The sequence below is a fragment of the Hemicordylus capensis genome, chromosome 9, assembly GCF_027244095.1.
Source record: "Hemicordylus capensis ecotype Gifberg chromosome 9, rHemCap1.1.pri, whole genome shotgun sequence".
NCBI lineage: Eukaryota > Metazoa > Chordata > Lepidosauria > Squamata > Cordylidae > Hemicordylus > Hemicordylus capensis.
Window position 1 is genome coordinate 1572613 of NC_069665.1, and position 25927 is coordinate 1598539.

At 49.8% G+C, this 25927-nt stretch overlaps 1 protein-coding gene across 2 annotated transcripts in view; it reads left to right on the top strand.

Annotated features, from left to right (window-relative positions):
• CNGB1 (cyclic nucleotide gated channel subunit beta 1) overlaps positions 1–25927 on the top strand; it is a 54280-nt gene that overhangs the window by 19078 nt on the left and 9275 nt on the right. For both annotated transcript variants that reach the window (XM_053270519.1, XM_053270520.1), the window contains 13 exons: positions 3630–3762; positions 10339–10423; positions 12088–12145; positions 14556–14733; positions 16603–16710; positions 17588–17745; positions 18648–18806; positions 19418–19626; positions 20514–20564; positions 21136–21222; positions 21745–21809; positions 24220–24342; positions 24457–24598. In XM_053270519.1, the coding sequence (XP_053126494.1) occupies positions 3630–3762; positions 10339–10423; positions 12088–12145; positions 14556–14733; positions 16603–16710; positions 17588–17745; positions 18648–18806; positions 19418–19626; positions 20514–20564; positions 21136–21222; positions 21745–21809; positions 24220–24342; positions 24457–24598 (1556 nt within the window). The remainder of the gene's footprint in view (positions 1–3629; positions 3763–10338; positions 10424–12087; positions 12146–14555; positions 14734–16602; positions 16711–17587; positions 17746–18647; positions 18807–19417; positions 19627–20513; positions 20565–21135; positions 21223–21744; positions 21810–24219; positions 24343–24456; positions 24599–25927) is intronic.

Genomic DNA, 25927 nt, shown 5'->3' on the forward strand with positions numbered 1-25927 from the left:
GGCCATGCTGACACACGTCTCCACGGCTGCTTTGGTGCTTCCTCCCCCTTATCCCACCCAAATAATGTGCATAGAGGTGCAGATGCAATGTCAGGGGTAAGACTCAGGGATCCACACGTTCACTGCTTCCTTGCATTTTTGGACCACCTTTCTGCCTTGACCAGGCCCCTAAAGCAGTTTACAGTATCAACAATAACCGAGTTGCATACACCTTACCAAGCCGTGTTCCTTCAGGCCAGGCCCTTGAGGTCTTGGCGCTCTTCATGAGCTGGGGACCTGAGTTGCTGGGCCTGGGCACCGCCTTCTTGAGGCACACAGCGCTTAACCCCTGGGGGAGGGGCTGCTCCAGGCAGGGGTCTGGCTATAATTGAGCAGATGGACGGGTTCCAAGAACCCGGGCCCCCCAGCTCCACCCCTCCCTATTTTATTCATCACTTCTCTTTCTTTCTTTCTTTCTTTCTTTCTTTATTTATTTGACATATCTATATACTTCCCAAAACGCAAGTCTCCCTCACTCTGAGGGGCTGCTGGGGAGGGCCCCCCTCCCCAGCTACGCCCCTGGCTCCGGTAGTCAAGATTTAGGCGTTGCTCACTAGCCAGCCATGACTTGTGGTTGCCACCAGTCCCCTCTCTTCTCCCGGGTCCTCTTCTGGCACACAGACACATGTCTTAGGAAAGGTCTTCTGTCATTTGCACTGGCTCGTGGAGATGGGAAGTCACGGGGGGCGGGGAGCCTTCTCTGACTGCTCAGAAAGGATTCCTTCTGTTTCCCACTTCCTCAAAAAGGGCAGTGGGGATGACCCTGGGGAGGAGGAGGAGATCTGTGTGGGGTGCTGGGTGTCCTGCTCACCAAAGGGCTCACCCCTGGCAAGCGGGCTTGAGGATGCCGCCGGGTAATACAGGACTGAGATCAAGCCTTGTTGGTGTTCTACCCTGCTAGCTCTTCATCATCCCCATGTGATGTCGTCAAGCAATGCACTGTTTTTGCTTTTTTTTTTTTTTTAATGAATAAAGAGATGGCCTCAAACCTCACACCCCAAATCTCCAATTATGGCAGCTAGAAATGAAAGGAAATAGAAAAGATGCAGGTGCCCTCCGGTACAGAAGTGCAGCCAGGGGTGGGTGACGGAGCACAGCCTCCCTTAGACGTGGCCGTTTCCCCCGTGGGAGTTGTGCTGTGCAGCTGCTTCTGGGGCCCAGTCTCCGGACTCAACTGCCGGTCACTCTCAACTGCCCGCTTGCTCCACATGGCTAGGACTGCCTGTCTGGTGCACAGCACCAGCAGCTGATGGACTGTGCATCTGACTTGCCCTTGCTTGGAAGTGCCCTCAGGCGACGAGGGTGAGCAGCTCTGTCTTGTCCAGCTTTAATTCAGACGAAGCCTCCTCACTGCACCTGAGTCGGAGGCTGGAGGCTGTCCTTTTCCTCCAGGCCTCTGGCCAACAAGTTGCTCTCCGTTTGGTTGTCTTTGATGGTAGCTATGTCTGTTGATCTGGAGTGTACTTTCATAGCATCTTATGGTGGTTTTGTTTGTGGTTTAATGCCCCGAGGTCCCAGGACAAAGGGCAGTAGATAAAGATGATAAATAAAAAGATGTTTTGGATATTGCAGAATGCGTCCCCAAACCTCTTACTTTTCTGCAGTTCACAGCCCTTTTAGGTGCAGAGGCACATTCTCTGCACACAGATAAGGAGAAACTTCCTTTGCTGAACATCCTGGAGGGAAAACAAACAATTATTTCATAGCCGGCAAAGCATGTGAGAAGGAATTCAGTGGCGGTCAAACTACACAAACGCCCAGCAGCTAAAACTGGAGAAGGGTGAGGTTAGGGCCAGACTTGTAGGTTCCCTTAAGCCAGCCGCCTCTCTCTTTCTCCCCACAATTTGGACACTGACTCTTTGCCTTTAATTGGGTCACTTGCTGCCGGGGCATCAACCCTCCTTTGGCTGTGATCCCTCCTCCACGCCCTTCCCTTCCTCCAAGGAGCCCAGGGGGACTTGCAGACAGCCTCCCAGGCAGGCCCAGGGCCATGCCAACTGTGAAACTGGGCCCTATGCCTTCAGACTAGCCCCTGGGCTCCAGTGTTGTGAGAAATGAACACTCAACCCCAAAGAGCTTTGCTCTGAAGTCCCATGGATTTCAGCTGGGCTTCCAGTTCCTGTTGGCAGGTGAGCTCAGAATTTCAGCTTGGGGGGTATTTGGAAGTGGCATTGGTTTCAAAGCTGCTTTTTCCTCCTGCTGAGAAGCAAGAAATTTGTGTGGCCTTGGAGATAACAAACACAACACAACACAACACACACACATACACACACACACACACACACAGCAGCAGCAGCAGCAGCAGCAATGGCCTGCAAAACCTAGGTCTGACTCTTCAAAGACTTAAGAACACAGAAACCTAGGAAGCTGCCTTATGCAAAGTTGGGGCCCTTGGTCCATTTAGCTCAGAACTGTCTACACAGACTGGCAGCAGCTCTCCAAGGTTCCAGGCTGGAGTTTTCCCCAGCCCTCCCTGGAGATGCTGCCGGGGATTGAACCTGGGACCTTCTGCATGCCAAGCAGCTATTCTGCCACTGGGCTATGGCCCCATCCCCGAAAGGGAATTTCTCGCAGCAGAAAGCTCTCACATGTGCCACCTCTCCAAATGCACACCCAGGATACCCTTGCTTAGCCATTCACACCTGCAACCACAAGACCAGCTCTCCATCCCAAGGAGTGGCACTGGACAGAGGGTCTTCTTGCTAGAAGGGCCGGACGCCCTACAGCCCTGTAGGAATCCCCACTTGTGGTTCCCTGAAGGGCAAAGGGCAAGAATCCTCAGGATGCGAAGCCAGAAGCGCCCCAGAGATTATGGTGCGCCAGGCTCTTCAAAGCCTGCCCCGCAAGGAACTTAGGGCTGCCTTGACAACCCCATCTGCACAAAACCTTTCCACTGCCAACAGTGGGGCATGGAACGGCTTGACTGCGGCTGGATCCAGCCAAACCTCTTGCCACCACCATTCCTGTCCACTTCCAATGTTTGGATGATGGCACATCGCAGGCAAGCAGGAAGGCCTGTTGTTGCAGGGAGTTCTACAAGGCCAGGAAGCCACATCCAGGAAAGTCTCTCAAGCCAAAGGGCACTGGGGACCTTGCATTTCTACATGCTGTGGTGAAAGGTGAGGAGATTACACCCCCCCCACACAAAGGTACCAGCCAGTTGAACTCAGTGGGGCAGGAACCAGTTTATGATCAGCCCTGCAGTATGGAAGCAAACGTTCTTCTGGGGGCAGGGGGCGGGGAGCCAAGCCAGCGTCAGTGTTGGACACAATCCTCTTCTGCTTCTGAAACTGAAGTGGGCTTAAATATTGGCTGTGGGGGGCTCAGGAGATGCTTGAGAAGTCTTGTGTCTGAGGAGGGGGACCCGGCCTTCCTGGAGAAGAGCACAGCCCTGGGAATCTCCAGGCCCGGCCATTCAGCAGAGGAGCCGAGAAAGGAGGAGCTGGGCTTTCCCGGCTGGAGGAGCTGGCCTAACATCCTTCTAACATGTGCAATAAAGGCGGTCCCCTCCCACCTTGCTCCCAAGGAAGCCCCATTTGCTTCCATTAGGGTGTGGATAATCGCCCGGCTTTGCTGCTCTTCCGTTTCAGTCTCCACCCTTCCCAAGAGGCAGAGGGACGGGGCCGCCTTAGCCGAAAGCGACGAGGACGAGATCTGCGAGGAAGTGAGGTGTTGGACTTGCGAGGCTGACTGTCCCGTGGGCACTCCCCCCAGCCCCCAAAGGTGAGGTGTGGGGCTGAGCAAGAAAGAAAGAGGCAGGAAGCCGAGGAAGGGGGTGGGCTCTGCCAGGATGAGGAAAGGTGGTGGCGCCTGGCCTGCTTGTGCACCTTGATGAGTGGTGAGCAGCAGCCACCCCCACAAGACCTGTGGCTCACTCTGGTTCTGAACTGCCCCTTGACACACGGGAGCGGGTGCCATTCTGGGTCCAGCAGGGTGGGAGAGTCTGCTCAGAACGCTGCAAAGCCGTTCTTCTGGAGACAGTCGGCCGAGGATGGCGAAGCTGAAGCTCTCTCCAGCTGCTGGACTACAACGCCCATCATTCCCATCTGCATTACAGCTGGGGATGATGGGGTTTGTTGTTCAGCAGCCGCGGGAGAGCCTCAGGCTACCCTCTCTGCTAGTGTCCCTATGGGGAGGAATAGAGACGACCCAGACTGTGCAAGGAGGAAGACAAGGGCAGATATGGCAATGGACCATTGCCACAGGACCTCCTCCCGAAATAGCCCGGGTGCCTGGCTGGGTCCCCTCTAGGCATGGCTGCTGGAGAGAAGGGAGCACGGCCTTGGCAAGGCCTTTCTTTCCTCTCAGAAAGCAACTCGGCCCTCTTTCTTTACTTCCCGGTCTCTCCCACTCCCTTGCTCGGGGCAGCTAACAGCAGGTTACAGCTTGGCTCGAGGGCTTTAATCCATCAACCCCTTCCTGCTTGCTGAACTGTGTAGCCCCAGCAGCACTCCACCAGAGCCCCCTCTGCCTTCAGGGGACGTCCTCGGTCTGGCCTCTTCCGGAAAAGGGGAGAGGTGACCTGGCTACGGAAGGAAAAGCCCCTCCAGAAAGTTCCCTGCCGCTGCTTCTTCCAGGCAATTAGCAGAGAGACGCTTTGGTCTTCTGAGAGCCCTTCCTGCATTTCTTGCAATCGTGACTCTTCAGAGGGACCCAGACAGGACTGCAGGGGTCCACTGTAGTTGGGGCCGTTGGGAGGTGTAATCCCATGACGTCATCTGGGGAGCCAAGGCTCAGCCCTCCTGGGCTCAGTGCTAGAGAGCTCACTGGGACACTGAAGGAACTGCCCTGCCTTCCTGTGGGTGGGATCCTGCCCGTTCACTTCAATCAGCCCGCCGGATTGGCCCTTTTGTATGCTCCATCCCCATCGGAAGTGCAGTCGGTGGTGGAGGTTCCTAAGAGGTTCTTCTCAGTGGAAGCACCCAGCCTGTGGAACTCCCAGCCCTGGGAAATCCACTTGGGTCCCACCGGGATTGCATTCCAACCTCAGTTAGACCCTTCTTCATTGCTTGAATGGGTTATTCTTAGCTCTCGTGTTTATGTTTTCTCCCTTTGTTTTTTAATTGTGATTGCTGTTAGCTTCCTTGGACATGTCATCAGAATTGGAAAGGCAGGATGTAGTTTTTTAAAAAAGAAAATACAATTAATAGTGGAAGATAAATGTTTTAATATACCAGAACGACTCCCTTTGGTTTTGTTGTAAAACAAACCCCCCCCCTCGAAGGAGGCTCCTATTAGCATAACTTATTCAAGGCGCTGCCAGTGATGTGCGGTGCTTAGTAACCAGGATGAGTCTCTTAGTGACCTGCTTTCCTCCCTAGCAACCCTTCTGCTTCCCCTGGCAACAACAGTCCTTTGGTCCCTCCGCGCGTTTCTCCATTGGGGTGGGGGTGTCCTAAGGAGCGATGTGACAGCTCAAGCCGATTAACTGGCAGTGGGGCTGGCATCTCCTCCAAAGGCATCAGAAATGGGGGAGAGTCAAGAGTCTCGATCTTTGAAGCAATTCCGGATTATTTGAAACACACGTACAGTAAGCAGATGCTCTCAAGATGACCGTGGGAATTACGGGGCTGGATGTAGGTATGGGATGGTGGTCATCAGCAGCCTCCAAGGACATGATCCAAGTAGGTGAGTTTCCAGCTGCGTCGTCTTCTTCTGCTACAGCTGCTGTAAAGCAAGAGCATTCCTGAGGTGTCCAGAGCCAAAATGAGGGTGCAGAATTGGTTAAGGGTGCAGCAGCTGATCTCTAGATTAAGCAAAAGTGCTCCATTTGGTTTTGTGCGTCAAAAACATCTGAGTACAAATCATGCTCTCTGGAAAACAATGGAAATGTGGCTGTGCTTTCAATGGGAGGCAGCTAGTCAGGAGGTGCTTGCCATTACGATGAGTGGGGTTTGGCACGGGAAGCTTGTAGACTGTGAGGGCACTTGGGGTGGTGTGCATCTCTGCATGCTCTATGCACAGGCCCACATTGGAGCCCCCACCCCCCGGCATGGAATCCCTTCTCCATGTGAGTCACGCCACCCAATGCCATGGATGAAGGGTTCAGCCCTCATTGTAGCAGCATCTGCCAGAGCCGTGCTTTATTTCTCCCTATACATCCAGGGTTCTCAACCTTGTTCTGGTCCCCTCAACCCAGCCCGAACACCATTGTGGCTGGAGATGATGGGAGTTGTATTCCAACAACATCTGGTGACATAAGGTTGAGAACCTCTGCCCTATAGGAATGAATGGCATACAATTCCGGAGAGAAAGGAAAAGAATGCACTTAGAGGGCGTCAGTGGGGTTAAGGCTTGCCATACTCTCTGTTCCCGATGACACCAGAGCTCACTCTGATCTTTGTATTTATTTATTTATTTATTTATTTATTTAATTATTTAATTTGTATGCCGCCCTCCAAAATGGCTCAGGGCGGCTTGTAGCCCCACCTTGGTTTGTTGTTTGTCACGCTTGAGCATGATGAAATATTGGTGGTGTTGACTTTTTAGACAGTGCTTCATCCTGGTTTGTCAGCCACAAAGCCAAGAATGAGCACTGAGTCCACCTTGGACACAGAGTCTCATTACAGAGCTGGTGTGTTGTTGTTTTTAAATTTTGTCTCATCATGTTATGTGAAACAATAATCTGAGTGATGCCATCTTGGTATCCCTGATCAGTTTGAAATAATGTGAAATAATCACAACAGATGCTAAGTTATGGCCAAGAAGGAGAAAATGCTCTCTACCCAATTTGTGAAGATGCATTTGTCTTGTGTTGAGTAGCATTGCAACAGCCATCATTAGAGTCAGAATCAACTTTATTTATACACCCCTTTTCTGTATACAAATATACTCGGAACAGTTGACAGTAAATAATGTGACAAATATCTAAGCCACGTTAATACACAATAAAAATGCATTATCCCGTAACACAGGCATTCTCAAACTTGGGCCCCCCAATGCTTTTGGACTCCAGCTCCCATAGTCCCCAGCCACATGGCCTTTGTATCTCTGATAACCCCATTTGACAGACAGGATGGTCTAGACCAGGGGTTTTCACGTTTGGGTCCCCAGAGGTTGTAGGGCTACCTAGAGCCCTACATCATTCCCAGCCACAACAGCCTTCATGACCATTGTGACTGGGGATTCTGGGACTTGGGATCTGCGGGGCCCTGGTTTGAGAACCCCTGCCTTAACGGTTCAGATATGAGTACGTGACTTCTCTTATATCAATCCAGCCACTCTTCTAGGTCAGTAAAAATGTGTCATCAGAGCAAAGGAGCCATTTGCCAGGGGGATCTCCTCCATCTCAACCAGCTGATTGCAGCTGCTAACCTGTGTTTCTGTCTTTTACATCTCTCCTGTGTTGGCCAAGTGAGGCCTGGAGCACAGCGGCCATTCTGCTGCATAAACTGCTTGCGTCAGATAATAGGACCTTCACAAAAGCGCCTTCTTTTGACCCGGGTCTGACGGGCTGCTTCTTAATAGTGTAGTGACTTTGCAGTCATGAATGCTGGCTCAGCTGACCAGCTCTTTTTTGTTGGGTGGATCTTTGCCTGATAGTCAGGAGGCCACTGGATGTGTCTGAATAAGGCATCAGTGACTCCCCCCCTCAGGCGACTGGAAAGTAATTCAGCAGAAGCTTGAAAAACAGAGGTCTTGGAGGGGGAGGGCTAATCAGCCGGAGGTGTCTTGTGCGGTCAGTGAAAGAAATCTAGCTGGCAGGCTAGGTGTGAGACAGACCCAGCGAGAGCTTTTGGGGAGCCTGGGATGGAAACCACTATAACTACACATTTCAGCATTGAAATCTGAAATGAAAAAGCTTTCCAATTTCAACACCCCTCCTGTATTCTACCAAAGTAAACCACATGGCTCTGTGGTCGCCAGGAGTCGGCACTGACTTGAGGGCAGAACTTTACCTTTACCTTTATGCTAGGCATTTATATGCAAGGTTGCTAGATTGGATTGATTCTGAAAATATTCTGGCACCAGAACAGGCTGGTTTTAGGCCTGGTTATTCACCACCGTCTCAGTCAGATGGTGATAGCACAATACATTTCAAAGCCAAAAGGGCTCCTTATTGCTGCATTTGACCTTAAATCTGCATTTGATTCAGGATCTAGGGAGAAGCTGTGGTCTAAACTTCAAGCATCCATTATCGATTGTTGCTGTTAATATATAAATTGCATCAGGACACCTATTTGAAAGTTAGGTGCAATGCGGCAGGTTATCTCTCTAAAGACATTCCATCAAACAGAGGCGTGAAGCAAAGATGCATTCTGGCTCTGCTATTATTTAATTTCTATATAAACTCTATGGTTGCCTCTCTGATTCATTCAGATTTTCATTCCCCAATATTAGCCTCTCAACCTGTAGCAGTGCTTTTGTACACAGATGATGCTGTAATACTATCGCAGGCTCCTATTGGCTTGAGAAGAGCACTTAATTTCCTTGCTTTCTACTGTAAAGATCATGCTCTGCAGATTAATTACTCTAAAACAAGATCATGAGGTTTGCTAAGCGCCCCAAACTCTTATGTTGGTCTATTGACGGGCATAAACTCAAGCAGGTATTGTCTTTCATTCCACTGTTAGTCATCGAATCCATCAATAATATGTCATTCAAATGCTCAAAGGCCATCATCAGCAATACTGGCGTTCTTCTGTTCTAGGGGTGGGCGTTTTATCCCAGCAGCCATAAGACATTTTGAGTCCAGGGTGCTGGTTCATTTGCTCTGTGGAGCACAGCTCAGCCTTTGTCCTCACATCCAAGCCGTAGAAGCTGTTCCATCTAAATTTCGTAGAAAGCTATTTCAAGTACCACAAGGCATTTCTAACGCAGCTCTGAGAGTGGAGGCAGGTCTGATAAATTTTGAGTTTAAAATCTGGCTTTTAATATTTAAATTTTGGCTCAAAATAAACCTTAATCCCACTGGATTGTTAGCGCTCATGTTAGCTGATAGGTTCACTGGGAAACAGAACGGGAAAGGAAATGGTTTTCCTATGAGTTTGCTCCACAGTCAGTGTTGGCTATGAGTCTTAATCAAGCTAGCCTGGCGCTCTCCCAAAGAATTTGGGGCGGTAGCGTGGCAATCTGATAGAAGTTGTATATCTAGGAGATTAATGGTGGGGAACCAACTATTGAATATGAAACCTGCTAATTACTTAGATAAGCTTACAGTAGCAAAATACCGCAAAGCCTTCACACGTTGACCTTTGACCTTCTGCTGTGTTTGAAGGCAGGATCAAAAAAGTCCCTTACGGGTAGCAGTTGTGTCCTTGCAAGGCAGATGCTACTGAGTCACTACCGCATGTGCTACTGTACTGTCGTTTCTACAGGGACACTCACTATGAACTCATAGTGCCCCTCCTAGCAAATGACCCTGGCTGCCCGGATGAACCCTGTGTTAGCTCTCTTTTATCTTACTGTGATGAGAAAATTACTTATGCAGTTGCTAAGTTCTGTCTTATTGCCGTTAGAATTCGAAGCAAGAGTGTATCTGTATAGCTGGACTCCATCAGGTCTACAGATAGCTGGGTTAGCTATGGTTACTGTTTGAGCTGTAGGTATATATTTCTCTGGTCAGCAACTGTAAATGAACTGAACCAAGCAGGTAGACACCAGCAACCACCACTGGAGGGATGCTGTGCTGGGGATGGATAGGAACAGTTGCTCTCCCCCTGCTAAATAGAAGAGAATCGTCACTTTTCAAAAGGGGTCTCTTTGCTCAGTCAACAGGGGTCAGGAAAAGGCAGGGAGATGGTGCCCCTTGGGGTGCAAGGCTTTCTCTCAGGAGCAGATGCCCCCTGTTGCTTTCTAGTAACAGTAACTCTGCTATTTCAGTTCTCCCTGATGCTCAACTTGTATGTTCTTAAATACACCAAAGATTACAAAGGCAACCTTACTCTTGGGTGATTTCTCCTCCAAGGGAAGCCAAAATCCAAGTAGCTTGGCACCTCTAAAACCCCAGGAAGTGGGGCGCCTGGGAGCATGATGATATATGCTCATTTCCTTGCTGTGCAAACTGCTTTGATAGCAACATTTTTGTATACAAGTGATATCTGAATATCCTTAATAATAATATTAATAGTAAGTTAGGCGTCTATATCGCATGGTGCTCTTCCTAGACCTTACATGTGCCTTTGTAATTGGTAAAGGAAACACTCCAGTGTGGTCATCTGATGGCCCTTCAGTCCTTTTCTGCAAGTTCCCTCTGTGTGTGATGTGGTGCAAAGAGGCCTTTGCGGGGTGAGGGTCTGTGCCTGGCATTTGATCCACCTGCGAAGCATCCTTGTCTGTCCTCCTCTGTGTCTTTTGCAGGGAAACATCTGATGGCTGTGCCTTGGTGGTAGCTCGTCCAGACCAAGTCAAGGCAAGAGGTGCCGCTGTGGACTCTTCTCTGCAGGTAATCCAGGCAAAGAGCTTCCAGCGTGCAAGCTGCATTTAACTAGAAGGCAAACCCCCGAGATGGGAAAACTCTTGTGCTGTGTGGAGGCCTCAAAGATTCCACATGACACTCACTGGCCAAGGCATCACCTGGGGAGAGCTGCTGATGGTCCCCAGCCAAGATCGTGCTTGTGGGACTTGTATAGCCACAGACCAAACTGTCGGGCGGGGGGGGGGGCTGTGGGGTCAGACCTGCAGGAGGTGCCAGAGAGGGAAACAGTGTGGTCCAGAGCAGTAACAGAGACCAGACACTACGACAACGACAATGAAAATTTATATACTGCTCTTCGCAGCCAAAGTTCTCAGATAGCTTTACATAGAAAAATAAATAATACATAAAGAAGATGGTCCCCTGTCCCCTAAGGGCTCACAATCTAAAAAGAGACATAAGACAGATACCAGTAACAGCCACTGGAGGGATGCTGTGCTGGGGTCGGATAGGGCCGGTTGCTCTCCTCCTGCTGAATAGAAGAAAATCACCACTTTAAAGGTGTCTCTTTGCTCAGTTAGCAGAAGTTGTCCACCAGAGGTTGTCTACGGAGCGTGTTGTGGATTGTGCCAATGACAATTCTTCAGATGAAGTGACACATTTCTCTTGATCTGTAGTATTCCAGGGACCTCACTCCCAACCTAAGTATTTGTCATGGATTTTGTACATGCAGATTTGGAGAGATTTTTGGAGTTGTGTCGCTATAGTAGCACATTCCTTTCAGAGATGATGGTGTGATGTATTGCTCTTGTCTCATCTGGCTTGGAGGTGTGGCTTATGAAGTTGTGCGACCTCACTGTGCGACCTCGCCTCTCACCACTACCTGGCAGAAGCCTTTCATGCAAAGTGCATGAAATTGACAAGGGGCATTCCAATTCCATCTCTCTGTATTTATTTTGCCTTTGAACTGTAGTGAAACTGCAGAGATGAAGCGATGAAACGTGTCTGTTTCTTATGAAACCTTTTTCCTGGGATGTTATTCCTTACCAATATTCTTCAGAATAATGTTTGTTTCTTTTAAAATTTGTTTTAACTAATGTGGGAAACAAGGGAAAAGGGATATACACATATATAAATATTTAACAAAGGGACATTATAACAAATATCTAAAAACCACTGTCTTATAAATAAATCATTAAAAATAATGTATATGGATAAATATTATCCTATGCATTAGTATCCCAGCATTGAATAAATAAAATCAATTTCTTATGAACTTGTCTGTTTCCCCCTCTTTGGCACTTAATTTGGCAATAAACACAATATTCCGCACAAGATTAAGGCAATCTGTTTTGGCTGAAGGAACTGAGTCCCCCCCCCCCCCCCGGCTTTGACTATACAGAGGCTAGTTGCAGTCAGTTCATTAATTCAGAAAAATCTGTTCTCTTTTATATATCCAAACAAAGCTGTTCTTGGATCAATATGTTGAATTGCATCCGGACATTTCTTTAGCACCAATGACAGATCTTTCAAAAAATAATAATAATCACGATAAATGGGCCTGACCAAAAGATGCACCTTCGTAAAGGTGCAGGACACACATTTAAAAATGAATACTACGTATCTGCTCCTGCAACCTTGTACCTCTGTCTTCCGCTAGGTGATCACTATGTTTTGTTTGTTTTTAAATTGAGGCAGAAGAGGAGGAAGCAGCAGGAGCAGGAGCAGAAGCGGCTTTGGCTGCCCCCCAAGGTACTGTACACGAGACCATGACACAATCTCTGGGCCTGGCGGTCCACATCTGGGCAGGGCAGCTGTGAGAAGAACACAGGCAGAAGCTGCCCCCTTCTCATGCAGCCAGCACACCTTGGGCTTTCCCCCGGGCAAGTGTTTGTGCACAGAAGATGACATTAAATGTTGCAACCAGAACATGCCCCATCATCAGCAGTAGAAGAGAGGAGCCATAGCTTGGGGGCAGAGCATATGCTTGCTTTGCATGCCCAAAGTCCCGGTCCTTGGCAGCTCCAGGCAGAACTGGGAGGAAGACCCGTGCCTGGAAAGCCGAGAAAGCTGCTGCCGGTCAGTGCCGGCCATGCTAAGCTCGATGGACAATGTTCTGACTCAATAGAAGGCAGCTTCATTGATGAGGAAGGGCATCGTCGCTCCGTGGTGAGCCCCTCCTGCTTTGCATGGAGAAGGTCCCCCGTCCAGCCCCTGGCAACGTCTGCAGGCAGGGCTGGGAAAGGCGGCTGTCTGGAGGAGACTTGCTCCCGGAACTGGCCTCGATGGACCAAGGGTTAGGGTTAGGGTTAGCAGGAAGCCACTTCCTGTATTCGTGTGAAGAAGCCGCCAGCTATTTCAGATCGAGACTCACAAGCAAGCTCTAAGACCCCATGATTGTGGGTGGCATTCGAGGAAGGGCTTGAAGCCCCGCAGCCAGGTGGTGTCAAAGAGTTGGGAGGATCCACCCTCTGGTGGGCCATGCCGCCTGCCGTCTTAAGACGGGCCCTGAGACCACTCCGTTTGCTCCCGCTGCAAAGGGCGTCTGTGACCATCATGTATTCCCCCCGCAGGAAACGGTGGATTTGGAACGGAGCACCACCACCCACCGTCTCTCTCACACAACTCTGTTTTTTGTTGCAGCTTCAGATCCCCGCAACCTTTGCTTGAAGCCTCTAGCTGCCTAGCGCCATGGCCAAGCCGAGCCGAGACGTTGAGCTAGCCCGCCTGGTGCTTGACAAGCCCCTTGGCCCCCAGGAGGCCTCCCCTTCCCACCAGGGCCTAGCTGAGCAGCTGCCCAATGTCCCCACCTACCGAGCAGCCACCACAGCCACTGCTGCTGCTTCCCGCATCCCCGTCCTGGTCTCCCGGAAGCACAAGGCTGGTGTGGCCAACCCCAGTTTTTTGAAGGAAGAAGCCTCCCGTGCTCACACCCTCGGTAACGGTCGTCGTCGTCTCTGCCACCGCTTTGTGTGTGCTGCTCTGTGTGTCGGGCATCCTCCGCTTTTTGTGTTTGTGTGTCTTTGGAGATCACTTTGAAAAGTGTGCGCTCAGTAGTCGTCACTCTAGCTTGTCTGTGGAGGTTGCAGTCCCAGAAATGCTCAAAGAAAACTAGGAAGGGTTGAAAGGACCCGTCTTCATCGTGCTCTGTGTGCCCTGCCATTCCACACCCTTGATTACTCTCCAGGAGAAGGGAAAAGGAAAGTGGGGCTGCGTGCTCTGTTGAGAAGGCCACGCTGCTGCACCCTCCTTTGAAGCCCGGGGCCCCCAGATAGCAATAGCAATAGCACTTACATTTATATACCGCTCTATAGCCGGAGCTCTCTAAGCGGTTTACAATGATTTTAGCATATTGCCCCCCCAACATTCTGGGTACTCATTTTACCAACCTCGGAAGGATGGAAGGCTGAGTCAACCTTGAGCCCCTGGTCAGGGTCGAACTGGCAACCTTCCGGTTACAGGGCGGCAGTTTTACCACTGCACCACCAGGGGCTCTTTGCTTGATGTTGTGGGACTGCAACTCCCATCCTCTGAGGACCCAGGACTGAGAAGAATCCCTGATTTAAATCTGTCATTAGCAAATGGGCTTAAAGTGGGAGGTGGATTGGAAATGTTTCAGTTAAGTCCCAAAGAAGCCTTAAGGGCACCTATTGAGGCAGGAAAGTGGCTTGTATTGAGAGGTGTTGTGTGTGTGTTTTTTGTGGTGGGGAGGCAAAAAAGCTCTCTGCCCCCAAAGCATCTTTTTCCTCAAATGACCACTTCTGGGGCAAATAGCCCCCTTTTTTGGCAGGGATTTTTGGCACAAAGCAGCTATGGATGAAAGCTCTCTCTCTCTCTCTCTCTCTCTCTCTCTCTCTCACACACACACACACACACACACACACACACACACACACACACACACATTTTAAGGCTTTAAAGGACCACATCCAGTCCACTTCTTGACCCTAGTTATTTTATTTGCTCTATAAAATAATGCTCTAAAACCAAAGGGGATCTATCTATGAGAGTTTTTAATGTGAAAATATAGTATCCTAAGCAAGATGAAAGAAAGACTTGGTTTTCTCAGCAAAATCTCATTACTAGGATTATGTGGTGCTGGTTTTACTTGGCCTGTGTGTCTCTCTCTCTCTGGCTCACTGAGTGCGCTTCCTTGCCAAAGGGCAAACTCCAGCAGACAGATACCCCACCGTGAGCATCAGGCATGTGGATTCCAAGAAGGGTTCTTCTTCGGGGCTGCCGATTCTTGTCCGCCCGGCTCAGCAACAGCAACAGCAACAACCCTCACGAGGCAAAACGCAGACCCTCGCAGTGCCAGTCACGCCCATGGCTGCCAGGAGGTAAGAACAGCAGTGATTCAGAGGCTGCATCTTCCGTTTAGGGCCCATGCCATTTGCAAAGGAAGATTTGTACCAGTTCCGACTTCCCCTCCAGGGTGTTTTCCAGACGACTCCCTGCTGCCATGTGTCCCACAAGGGCCAGTGTTTTGACATTGCACTCGCTGTGCTGTCAGCAGGTGCCGTCCATATTTCCAATGCCTTGTTTCGAATTTTACTGATGCGTTGTGGCCCTATGACATGGTAATAGTGTTGCAGGAAAGTTGCTGCATTTTCCCGTGGTAGGAAGGCTTGCAACGGAGTTTAAGCATTGCAGCATGTTGCAGTATGGACAGTTCTCCCCCCCCCGCCCCACCACCGCCTGTGCTTGCTTCCTCCGCCCCCTTGATGCGGGGAGAGAAACAGGCAGGGAGAAATCTGGGCTTGCTCTGAAATTCTGGGTTCATACAGTCGGCTCTGCTGTGCTCACTAAACCTGATTAACTTTTCAACCATCATCCTTGTGATTGTGTGAATGCAGCCAAACGAAAAGTGCCCCCATGCTAAAATGGCAACAGAGCTCTAATCTGTTTTAGGGGGAGATAGGGGAGGAAAGGCCCTAGAGGTTTTTTTTTGTGGGGGGAAGTTCTTTGCTGGTGAAATTTCTAACATAGGAATATAGGAAACTGCCTTATGCCGAGTCAGCGCATTGGTCCATCTAGCTCAGTTTTGTCCACTAGGGATGTGCACAAACACGTTTGGAGGCCTGCGGGGGGGGGTGTCCTTTGAGGCTCAGGGAGGGTGCTCTTACCTCCCCCACCACATTTATCCCTCCGGCGCTCTCCCCAAAACCGCTGCCGCAGGGCTGCAGTATACCTCCTTACAGCTCCGGTCAGCGTCCTACCAGAAGTGGCCGACACCTGTGCGCATGCATTGGTCACTTCCGGTAGAATGCTGACCAGGGCTGTAAGGATCTACACTGCAGCCCCGCAGCAGCGATTTTGGGGAGAGCTCCGGAGGGGGAAATATGCTGGGGGAGGTTAGAGCACCCTCGCTGAGCCTTAAAGGACCTCCCCGCCTCCGAACCGGCTCGAACACCAGACATCTGGACCGGTTCGTGCACATCCCTATTGGCTACCCAGACTGGCACTGGCTTTCCCAAGGTGGCAGGCAGGAGTCTCTCTCTCAGCCCTATCTTGGAGATGCTGCCAGGGAGGGATCTTGGAGCCTTCTGCAGGCAAGCAGCCAGGTGCTCTTCCCAGAGCGGCCCTAACACCCAATCCCCTGATCACAAAGCTGAAACTAGGAAATGTCATATTTGAAGGGCTGCCACATGGAAGAAGAATTCTTCTCTGTTGCTCCCCCTTGCAGAACTAAGACAGCTGTGTTGAGATGACAGGGAAGTAGATTTAGGCTGGATGGTAGAAAGATTGTTCTGTGGTAGACAGTGACAGCTCTTCACACATCTGCTGTCCAAACACAATATTCCAAGAGGGGCCCGACACTGACAGCACAAAATAGAGTGGAACTGTCACCACTTCTTGTGATCTGGACGCTCTGCTGTTGTTAATGCAGTCTAAGATTGCATTGGCTTGTTTAGCAGCTGCATCACACTGCTGGCTTATGTCCGACTTCTCCACTGCAACATCGAGGTCCTTTCCACATGTCCTTTACTACTGAAGAGCAGTGAAGAATCGCTTTCTGCAGCCTGCATGCAAGGGCCATGATACTGTGGTCACAATATTTTTAATGGACCCACTTTGCAATTTGGGGAAAGAAAGGAGAGACCTATTTAGTGTTCCTCTTTTTGTGTGCACACACAGGACAGGGAAGAGATCTGGGGAAATGTCTGTCTGACTGAGCCTTCTTTTCCCAAACTCTTTCTCCACCTCAGGAGGAAATGCCTCTCCCAAGGAAGCAGCACAGAAGAGCTGCAGGTGCCATCTCCAGGTTCATCGCCGGTGAAAGCTTGGCCAGACCAGCTGAATCCGCAAGGAGAAGAGTGAGTTGGAAACCTGGCGAAAACCTTCCTTCTCCATATTACCCTTGCATCTTGCCACATCTCCACCAGGCAGCAGACAGTGGGGTGGTCCTCTTTTAGGGAGGAAAGACCAGCAGGTGGCCTCACATGGGTGTAGCCTCACTTTGGTCAGTGTCAGGTGGGAGCTGTTCTTGGATCAAAAGGATCGAAAAGGGGACAGGGATGTGAGGCTTTGCTGTCACTGGGGCAGGGGTTCACTGACCTATATTGTGTTCTGTGGGGCTGTCATGCAGACATACGCGTTTTGTACACGCTATGTACAGGAATGCACACAGATACTTTATCAGACCAGGAAGGCCATTTTCATGTGATGCAGCCCAGAGGCCAACACTGGCTCTTAAAGAAGATATTCTTAGAGCAAAAGAGGTATCTTCACCCCACTGCTTCCTTTGGAAAAGTTCAGGGTGTGCTGGCTGAGGCATGCCACTGGAAGTGTTATTTTATTAAAAGGCTGAGAGTAAAATACAGACTGGCGAAGTATAGATCAGGGGTGGCCAACCGAAGGCTCTCTCCGGCTGCTGTTGGACTCCAGCTCCCATCATTCCCAGCTGCAATTGTGGCTGGAGATGATGGGAGTTGTAGTCCAACAGCAGCTGCCGAGCCTCAGACTGGCCACCCTTGCTACAAGGGTATCTCGGCTTCCTGCAAGCATCTCAGGACTTTAATTGCTCCACCCTGAAGTGCCTCCCACCCCCCTGCCAATTGCGTATTTGCCGCCACTCATCTGCCCGCAGCCCTGCCTGCTTCAACCAGGCCCAAGATCCTGTGTGCCTGAAGAAACAAACTTTCGTTAATGAGAAACTTGCCTCTCCCAATATCTGGCCGGCTCTCCCCACAGTTGGCAAGGACGCAGCAGTTCCACTGCGAGCCAGAACAGCACCGTTATCAATGACCGCCTCCAAGAACTGGTGCGACTCTTTAAGGACCGGACAGAGAAAGTCAAAGAGAAACTGATTGATCCTGATGCCTCCTCTGATGAAGAGACCCCTGTGGCATGTAAGTTAGAGGAGCCCTGCTGAGCAGGCTTGCTGGCTCAGCTCCTTAAGGGCTGCCAGGCTGTCCCCACTGCTAGGGGTATATGCCTCGTGTCCTTGTTTTGAATCTTCTCCCTGCCCCTTGGGGCTTGCTTTCCCTCCTTAGAGTTTCCTTTCCAGGGTTACGAATGGCTTATTCCATCGGTGAGGTCCCCTAAGCCGTGTTATTCACCTTTGAGATGAACATAAGCTTTGCAAGAGTTCAGCTGAGACTGCTTCATTAAGATGGGCATCCTCAGCTTGGCCAGAGATCAGCTGCAAGTCAGTTTTATTCCCACTGACCCCAAAGGCCTTCCTGGCCTATGAAATAGCAGGTTGATAAGATGGTTGCCACAGCTGCTTTCTAGGGATGCTTTCCAGCACTTCTGCTGCCACAGTCTCCCTGGTGGCAGAGCTTGGGCTTAGGCTGCATGTGGCTGACTCTGTGTGCGCACATGTGAAGGGTTATTATGACCAGTGCCAGGGACTGGGCAAGTTGGACATAGGCCCAGGGACTAGACGAAGCACTGGGAGTCAATCGGCCCCTTGTTCTGCTCTGACCCCCACAAATGCAGGATCGCATAGACTCCGAGTGTGCTTCTGAGATTGTGTTCCCCCCTCATTGTTGAATAACTTTGGCCTCCACATATCTGGTATTAAGCTGACCAGAGCCTGGCCAAAACAAAAGCTGAATTAAGAGGTGTGCTTTGGCTCAATCCCGGGATTCTCAGCCTTGAGACCCCAGATGTGGTTGAACTACAATTGCCATCATCCCCCTGGCCACAATGGCCTTTGGCTGGTGAGATGACAGGAATTACAGTCCGACGGCACTGGAGACCCAGGTTCAGGACCTCCGGTTCAATTTGATTCAATTTGTTCTTATAGCTCCTTCCAAAGAAAAACCCCCAGAGGAAAAAAAGGAAGAGCCAGAGAAGGAGGAAGAGGGTCGCGGCTGCGAAACGCTCTGCTGCAAATTTAAGCATCGCCCTGGGCTATGCCAGTGGAAAAAACGCCAGTTCCCCAGCAGCATTGACCCTCTCACCAGTGAGTAAGGGGCTTTGGACTGAGGAGGGGGGCTCCTGTGGGAGAGAGAGATGAAAGGCCAGGTGGGGCCCGTTTGTTTGGTGCAGAGAACTGTGCTGGGTGGTCACAACTAAGTTATGTACTACATAAGAACAGCCCTGCTGGATCAGGCCCAAGTTGGCCCATCTAGTCCAGCATCCTGTCGCACACAGTGGCCCACCAGCAGAGGTGCAGCTAGGTAATTTTGGAGCCTGGACCTAAAGGCCTTGGGAGGGCCCCCCTCCCCCTGCAAATTAAGCATCATCATGCTCTGCCGAGCGACCACACTACCCGGGACAGACTAAAGAGGATTTGGGGGCCCGCAGGGGCTGTGGAGGCCCTGGACTTTGGCCCAGAAGTCCAGGGGTAAGAGCACCTCTGCCCACCAGATGCCTCTGGGGAGGAGCCCACATTCCCAATATGTACTAGAAACATATGGGTCTCGGCAGTCTTTTCACATACGGGGTTTAAATTGCCTGTGAGCCTCTTGCAAGCGAATTGTCTGGGAATGTGTTTCTTCTCTACTTTCTAAGTTAGACAGTAGAAGAGCAACGTTTAGTGGTTGTTTCTTTTCTGGGCTTTCTCCCCGCTAGATCTGATGTACGTGTTCTGGCTCTTCATCGTGGTTCTGGCATGGAACTGGAACTGCTGGCTTATTCCAGTCCGCTGGGCTTTCCCCTACCAAACACCTGGAAATGTCTACTACTGGATGACGGTGGACTACCTCTGTGACCTCATCTACCTTCTCGATATCACCGTCTTTCAAGTACGCCTGCAGTTTGTCCAAAAAGGAGACATCATCGTAAGTGGCGCATGGCAGAATGGACCAGTGGTCCTCTTGGGTCTGGGTCCTGTTGCGTCAGCCTCCCTTGGATGTCTTGTGGCCTGACAATGCATGAGGACTGAGTTAGGGCAGGGATTCCCATCCCCAGATGCTGCTGAACTACAACTCCCATCATCCCCAGTCACAATGGTAAAGGGCATGTGGCGGGGGTGATGTGAGCTGCAGTCCAACAATGTCTGGGGACCCAGGGAGTTGTGGTAATGGAACTGCTCCGGGGTGACTGGCGAACACCCCTAAATGCCTTCGGGCTTTGTGGGGGGAATTAGCGTACGGGGTGGAGCAGTCCCATGTCAGGATAAATTCTGGGAGCCCTCAGAACGGCAGTGCTGGCAACAGTTGAGAATCCTTAAATTGTGTGTGGGGGGGGGACAGGATGGGATACCATGTGCAGGGGGAAGATCATAAACATTTCTTTCCATGGAGCAGGCCTATTGCTCGACACTGTCCAAGGGCCCAGTCAGCGGCTTACACTTTCCATCCAGCAAGAACAGCCAGAGTGGGGAATCCAGCACGCATTTTAGACAGCGAATGTCATGACGTATTCGTGTAGGATCAAGGCAGGCAATGACCATATAAATGCAAGGATGTCACCACATACAACATAACATTCTAGAGCAACAATGGCTGACATCCAGACTAAGTTACTCACTAGTCCCTTTTGGAAATATACTGCAGAAATAGAAAAGTCCCTCGAAGGCAAAGGGATTCTTTGGAGTAAAGTTCTCCCATCTTGCTTCTTGCTTAGCTCTGTGATGGCCCATCGCCGATTTCTGCTGCCTCACCTGCCCTTCAGGTTTCCAGAACAGATTAAAACAAAGTGCTTTCCGTTTTGTTCCCTACTGTAGACTGATAAAAAGGCCATGAGGAAGAACTACATGAAGTCACGTCGCTTCAAGGTCTGTCACTTAATTTTTCATAAGTTTAAAATAAATATCTGTGCGACAGAAATGAAAAGTTGTGTCATTTCAGTTAGACAGTAGCTGCACACTAGCATATTTAAGTGCTGAGAACATTTTGTTTTGTGTATAGACAGGGAACTTTCTCTCTGAATCTGTCTGTCTGTCTTCTCTCTCTCTCTCTCTCTCTCTCTCACACACACACACACACACACACACACACACACACACACACACACACACACACACTTGAATATTCTCACTGCTATTAAGGCTCCTATACTTTCATGGCTTTCACATCACAGACACTTCTTATCTAATACAGGGATTCTCAATGTTGGGTCCCCAGATGTTATTGGACTTCAACTCCCATAATCCCCAGACCCAGTGGCCTTTGGTTGGGGAGTTGAAGTCCAATAACATCTGGGGACCCAACATTGAGAATCCCTGGTCTAATGGACCTATGGTTTGTGTGATTGGACAAAATGATATGCCTTCAGAGCACTAACTTCTTTTGGGGGTGGGGTGTGTGTGTGTGTGTGTGTGTGTGTGTGTGTGTATGCCTTTACAGATGGATGTGATCTGCCTCCTTCCACTGGATTTCCTTTACCTCAAAGTTGGCATACATTCTCTCCTGCGTTTGCCTCGCTGCTTAAAGGTACGTTCAGAGGAGTTGCCAAGTCCTGTACAGGGTTGTGCCTTGGCTTGTGCTGTCATATGTGGGTGGAGAAAAGAGCATTTTCCTTTTTGTGGAACAATTCGGCATTGCTGGAGGAGAAAGATGGCTTCATTTAGTTTTGAGGTTTTATATAAAGGGGCTTTCTAAAGATATGGTCCAGATCCATCTAATTTCCTTCCATAATTTCCAGGAGTCATCAGCTAGTTGAACTCCGGAAACGGTCTTATGCCGGGTCAGATTAGTCCATCTAGGTCATTATTGTCTTATCCGTGGTGTGTGTGTGTGCCCTCTCAACTTGGCCTCCCCATACATTGTTGGACTAAAATTTCCATCATCCCATGCTTTTGTTTTTAAAAAAACCACTGACAGATTATTAAGGACAAGTGTGGGCAGCAGTCCAAAGATCAGTTTCTTGCGCAATGGTCCTGCCTTCCTTCCCGGACTGCTGGCAGAATTGTGTTGTGTTTTTTTTGCGGGGCTCTCTTCTCTTCTCTTTCACAGTACATGGCCTTCTTTGAGTTTAACAGCCGGCTTGAAGCTATTCTGAGCAAGGCCTATGTTTACAGGTAGGCACATTCTTGCTGCTGCTACTCTTCATTTCGTGGGGTGGCAGTTATGGGAAGGGAGACCACTCAGCAGCAGGGCAGGGCAGTGCTCTGTTTCCATGCAGCATTTTCTCTCTGTGCCAAAGAGTTTCCTCAAATCACTGCCTCCCAGAGTGGGAGGCACCACAAAAGTGGCATGTTGAGTCCCAGCAGCAGGGGTTCTCCAACTTGGGCTCCCTAAGGCTATTGGACTTCTACTCCCATCACCCCCTGCCACAATGGCCTTATGGGAGTTGAAGTCTAACAACCTCGGGCAGCCCAAGTTGGAGAACCCCTAGTTTGTACCATCCAAGTTGCTCCCCTGATTTCCAGCACTCATGAGAGAGATGAACATGGGAAACTGCCTGCTGTTGAGTCAGATTATTGGTCTGTCCAGATCCGGGATTCTCAACGTTGGGTCCCCAGATGTTATTGGACTTCAGTTCCCACAATCCCCAGCCCCAGTGGCCTTTGGTTGGGCATTATGGGAGTTGAAGTCCAATAACATCTGAGGACCCAACACTGAGAAACTCTGGTTATTATTGCCTACACTGACTGGGCCTTTCCCAGCCCTACCTGGAGATGCTGCCAGGGACTGAACTGGGAGGGGGGACCTTCTGCTGTGCCACTGAGCCACACCTCCACCCTCAAAGAGAGAACAAAGCCAAAGCGGATGGGGATTCCCCAGAGCCGCCCCAACTGCTCCTATGGTAGAGCTGGATCTCCTTGAGGTCTTCCTCCCCAGTAGCCCCCACAAGGGTCTGCCACTGTAGCCCCTGCAGGGACTCTGGAGCTGAAGAACCTACAAGCGCGACATTGTCTCTTAAGGCTGGTCCAACCAGCTCTGCCTATGCTGGCAGGCCGGGGCTCTCCAGGGCTTCGGCCCAGTCCCACCTCTTGCAGAGGCTGGAGCCTGAACCGGGGGCCTTTGGTGCTCTGCCGTCCCACTACAGTCACTGTGGATGTGAGAGTAGCTCGCCTCGCCTCCGCATTGGCCGCCTTGCAGCACTGGGGGCTCTTGCTGGTCTGAAGAGGCAGACCTCCTCTTTTCAGTCACCCAAACTCTCAGCCCAGATGGCTGAGGGCTCCCCCTGAGGTCTGCAGGCTGGGACAGAGGCCGACACAGATGCACAACCCTTCGCTAGGCAGGCTTGCACCATGAGGAGAGGGTCAGTGTTGTGGGGAAGTGGGGGGGAGGGTCCTTCCAACCTGCAGTTTGGGGGCAAATGCAAAAGGTCTTTCCCGCTGATAGGCACCCTCCTGGCCATCCCTTTCCTGCCCTCTGCATCTGCGCCCAAATCCCTTGTGGTGCCACACAGAGATTATTCCTCTAGGTGCTTTCCAGATTAGACCCTGCAACGGAAGGTGCGTCCACACTTCCTGCCTTGTGACGCCAGCAGACAGCAGGGTGCCGTTCACATTTCCAATGCCTTGTTCCGAATTTAATTGCTGCGATATAGAGCGAGGCCGTTGTATACCCGGCGTTAAAAAATTGCTGGTTTTTTCTGGTTGTAAACTGCTCCCCCTGCCCTTTACATTTTGAATGTGACGTGTCTGAACAGAGGCATTCTGCTGCTGTTGAGCAGCTCACCTGGGAAGTGCCCTGAAGTTCTATCAAGGGGAATTGGGCAAAGAAGCAGGAGCCATTGCCTGCTTTCCTTTGAGGGCTCTGCTGTCAGGCACACACTTGAATTTTCCATCTTATAAGCTGCTTTCTTTGCACATAAGTGCAAACAGACTTGCCTCCATGAGCTATAAACTCTGACCTCGTGTGATGAACAAAGATGTGCCCACCCCACCCAAAGCGGCCCAGTCTCTTGGTCTGCTTCCACAGCAAGGATAGCAGATTGGTTTGCTTCATTCCCTACCACATATATGGACTGAGGAAGAAGTTCCACAACAGAATGCGCCCCACAGGTTGCAGCAGTGCCCCACTGCTCTGGCACGCAACAAACTCCCGGCGCAGCAGGACTAGCTAGTGCATGCAAATACGACGACAAATATTTATATACTGCTTTTCAACAAAAGTTCCCAAAGCGGTTTACAGAGCTATAACTACATAATTAGATTAAATTAAATTAAATGGCTCCTTGTCCCCAAAGGGCTCACAATCTAAAAGAGAAACGTAAGATAGACACCAGCAATAGCCACTGGAGGGATGTTGTGCTGGGGGACGGATAGGGCCAGTTGCTTTCCCCCTGCTAAATAAAAAGAGTCACCCCTTTTAAAAGGTGCCTCTTTGCTGAGTTAGCAGCATCCTTGTTCTCCTGCAGCATTTGCCTGGATGCCAGCCGCTGTTTCCAGGGGTTGCAAATGGGCATACAGTCATGCAGAGTGAACCCTTCGGAGGCTAGGAGGTTTGCATTAACACTCCTCCTCACTTTCTTGGTAGAGTGATCCGGATCACGGCCTACTTGCTCTTCAGCTTACATGTGAACTCCTGCTTGTATTACTGGGCATCCTCCTATCAGGGATTGGGCAATACCCCCTGGGTCTACAATGGGGAAGGAAACAGGTATGGACTCAGGCTTTGCTTTCTGCATGGGGGTATGTAGTCCATTGCCATGGGTGTAGCAATAACGAGGACTAATCTTGTGTGTGGACCTCTTGTGTGTTTCTCTTTCGCAAGTTACATCCGCTGTTACTACTGGGCTGTCAAGACCTTAATAACAATTGGAGGCCTCCCTGACCCACAAACCCTCTTTGAAATCATCTTCCAGCTTCTGAATTACTTCACAGGTGTCTTTGCTTTCTCCGTCATGATTGGGCAGGTGAGGAAACAACATGTGCCTTTCCCACACTCCCACTTGCCAAATGGCCTCTTTTTTCGTTGGTGGAACTGTGTGCTTTTGTGGAAGACTTACGTAAATCTGGGCCAATATTATGATTTGATATTTTTAAAGTAAAACTATTTCCTTCCTTCTTTTAATTGGTCATGGAAGCAAACCTCAATGACAGCAGTTTTATTGAGCTGCCATACTGAATAAGAGTATTTAATAAGAGTAATGGGAGGACAACTGGTCTTGCGGTAACAAGCATGAATTGCTCCCTTTGCTAAGCAGAGTCTGCCCTGGTTTCCATTTGAATGGGAGACTATACGTGTGAGCACTGTAAGATAGTCCCATTAGGAGATGGAGCCGCTCTCATGTTTGAAACATGCTCTGTATCTAAATTATCTAATATCACTGAGACAGGGTTCCCACATGCGTTGTTGGCCTACAACTCCCATTTTCCCCAAAGGCCATTGTGGATGAAGATGGTGGTGGGAGTTGTAGGCCAATACATCTGGGGACCCAAGCCTGAGAACCTCTGCAGGAAGAGAAGAACTGATGGTGTGTGAAATGCTGTCTGTAGGGTTTTCCTCCACCCAGCCTATTCACTGGCGACATTAGCCCCAAGGCATTCCCATGATCATCTTTTAGGTATCATGTTCCAGCTTCCCTAAAAACTACACCACCACTCACATGAGATTTTTCAGTCTCACAAATTTAAACCTCTCAGCAGTGCCAGTGACACAGGACTTCTGGGTTTCAATATTGAAGAAGCTCTGGATCTATCTATCTAATTTCTAAACCGCCTGATATAGAAATCTCCAGGTGATGTACAAGGTAAAACATAATATAAAAACATTAAAATTAATAAAACAAATCTCAATGAATAAAAACATATTAAAATTTAAATATCAGTTAAGAGCTTGGGAAAACAGGTATATCTTCAGGATCCTCCTGAAAGCAAAGGGAGATGCTTTTATTTCAGCAGGGAGCTCATTCCAAAGCCCTGGGGCAGCCACAGAGAAGGCCCTGTCCCAAGTCGCCACCAAACGAGTCATCATCATCAATTTTATTACGGCCTTTGGCCAGCAGAAATAGGAGTAACAAATATACTCAATACAACGATCAATAAAACAATGCTAAAACACAATAAAACAGAATACAATCACCACCAAACGAGTCAGTGGCAACTGTAATCCAAATTTTGGAACTGAAGGAGTAACTAATACGCTAGCTATTGCAATTTAATAAATTAGACTATCCATGTGCCAAACTCTTCTGCTAATTCACATGGTAGCCTTATTCACACAATTATAATTAGGGTTGGAT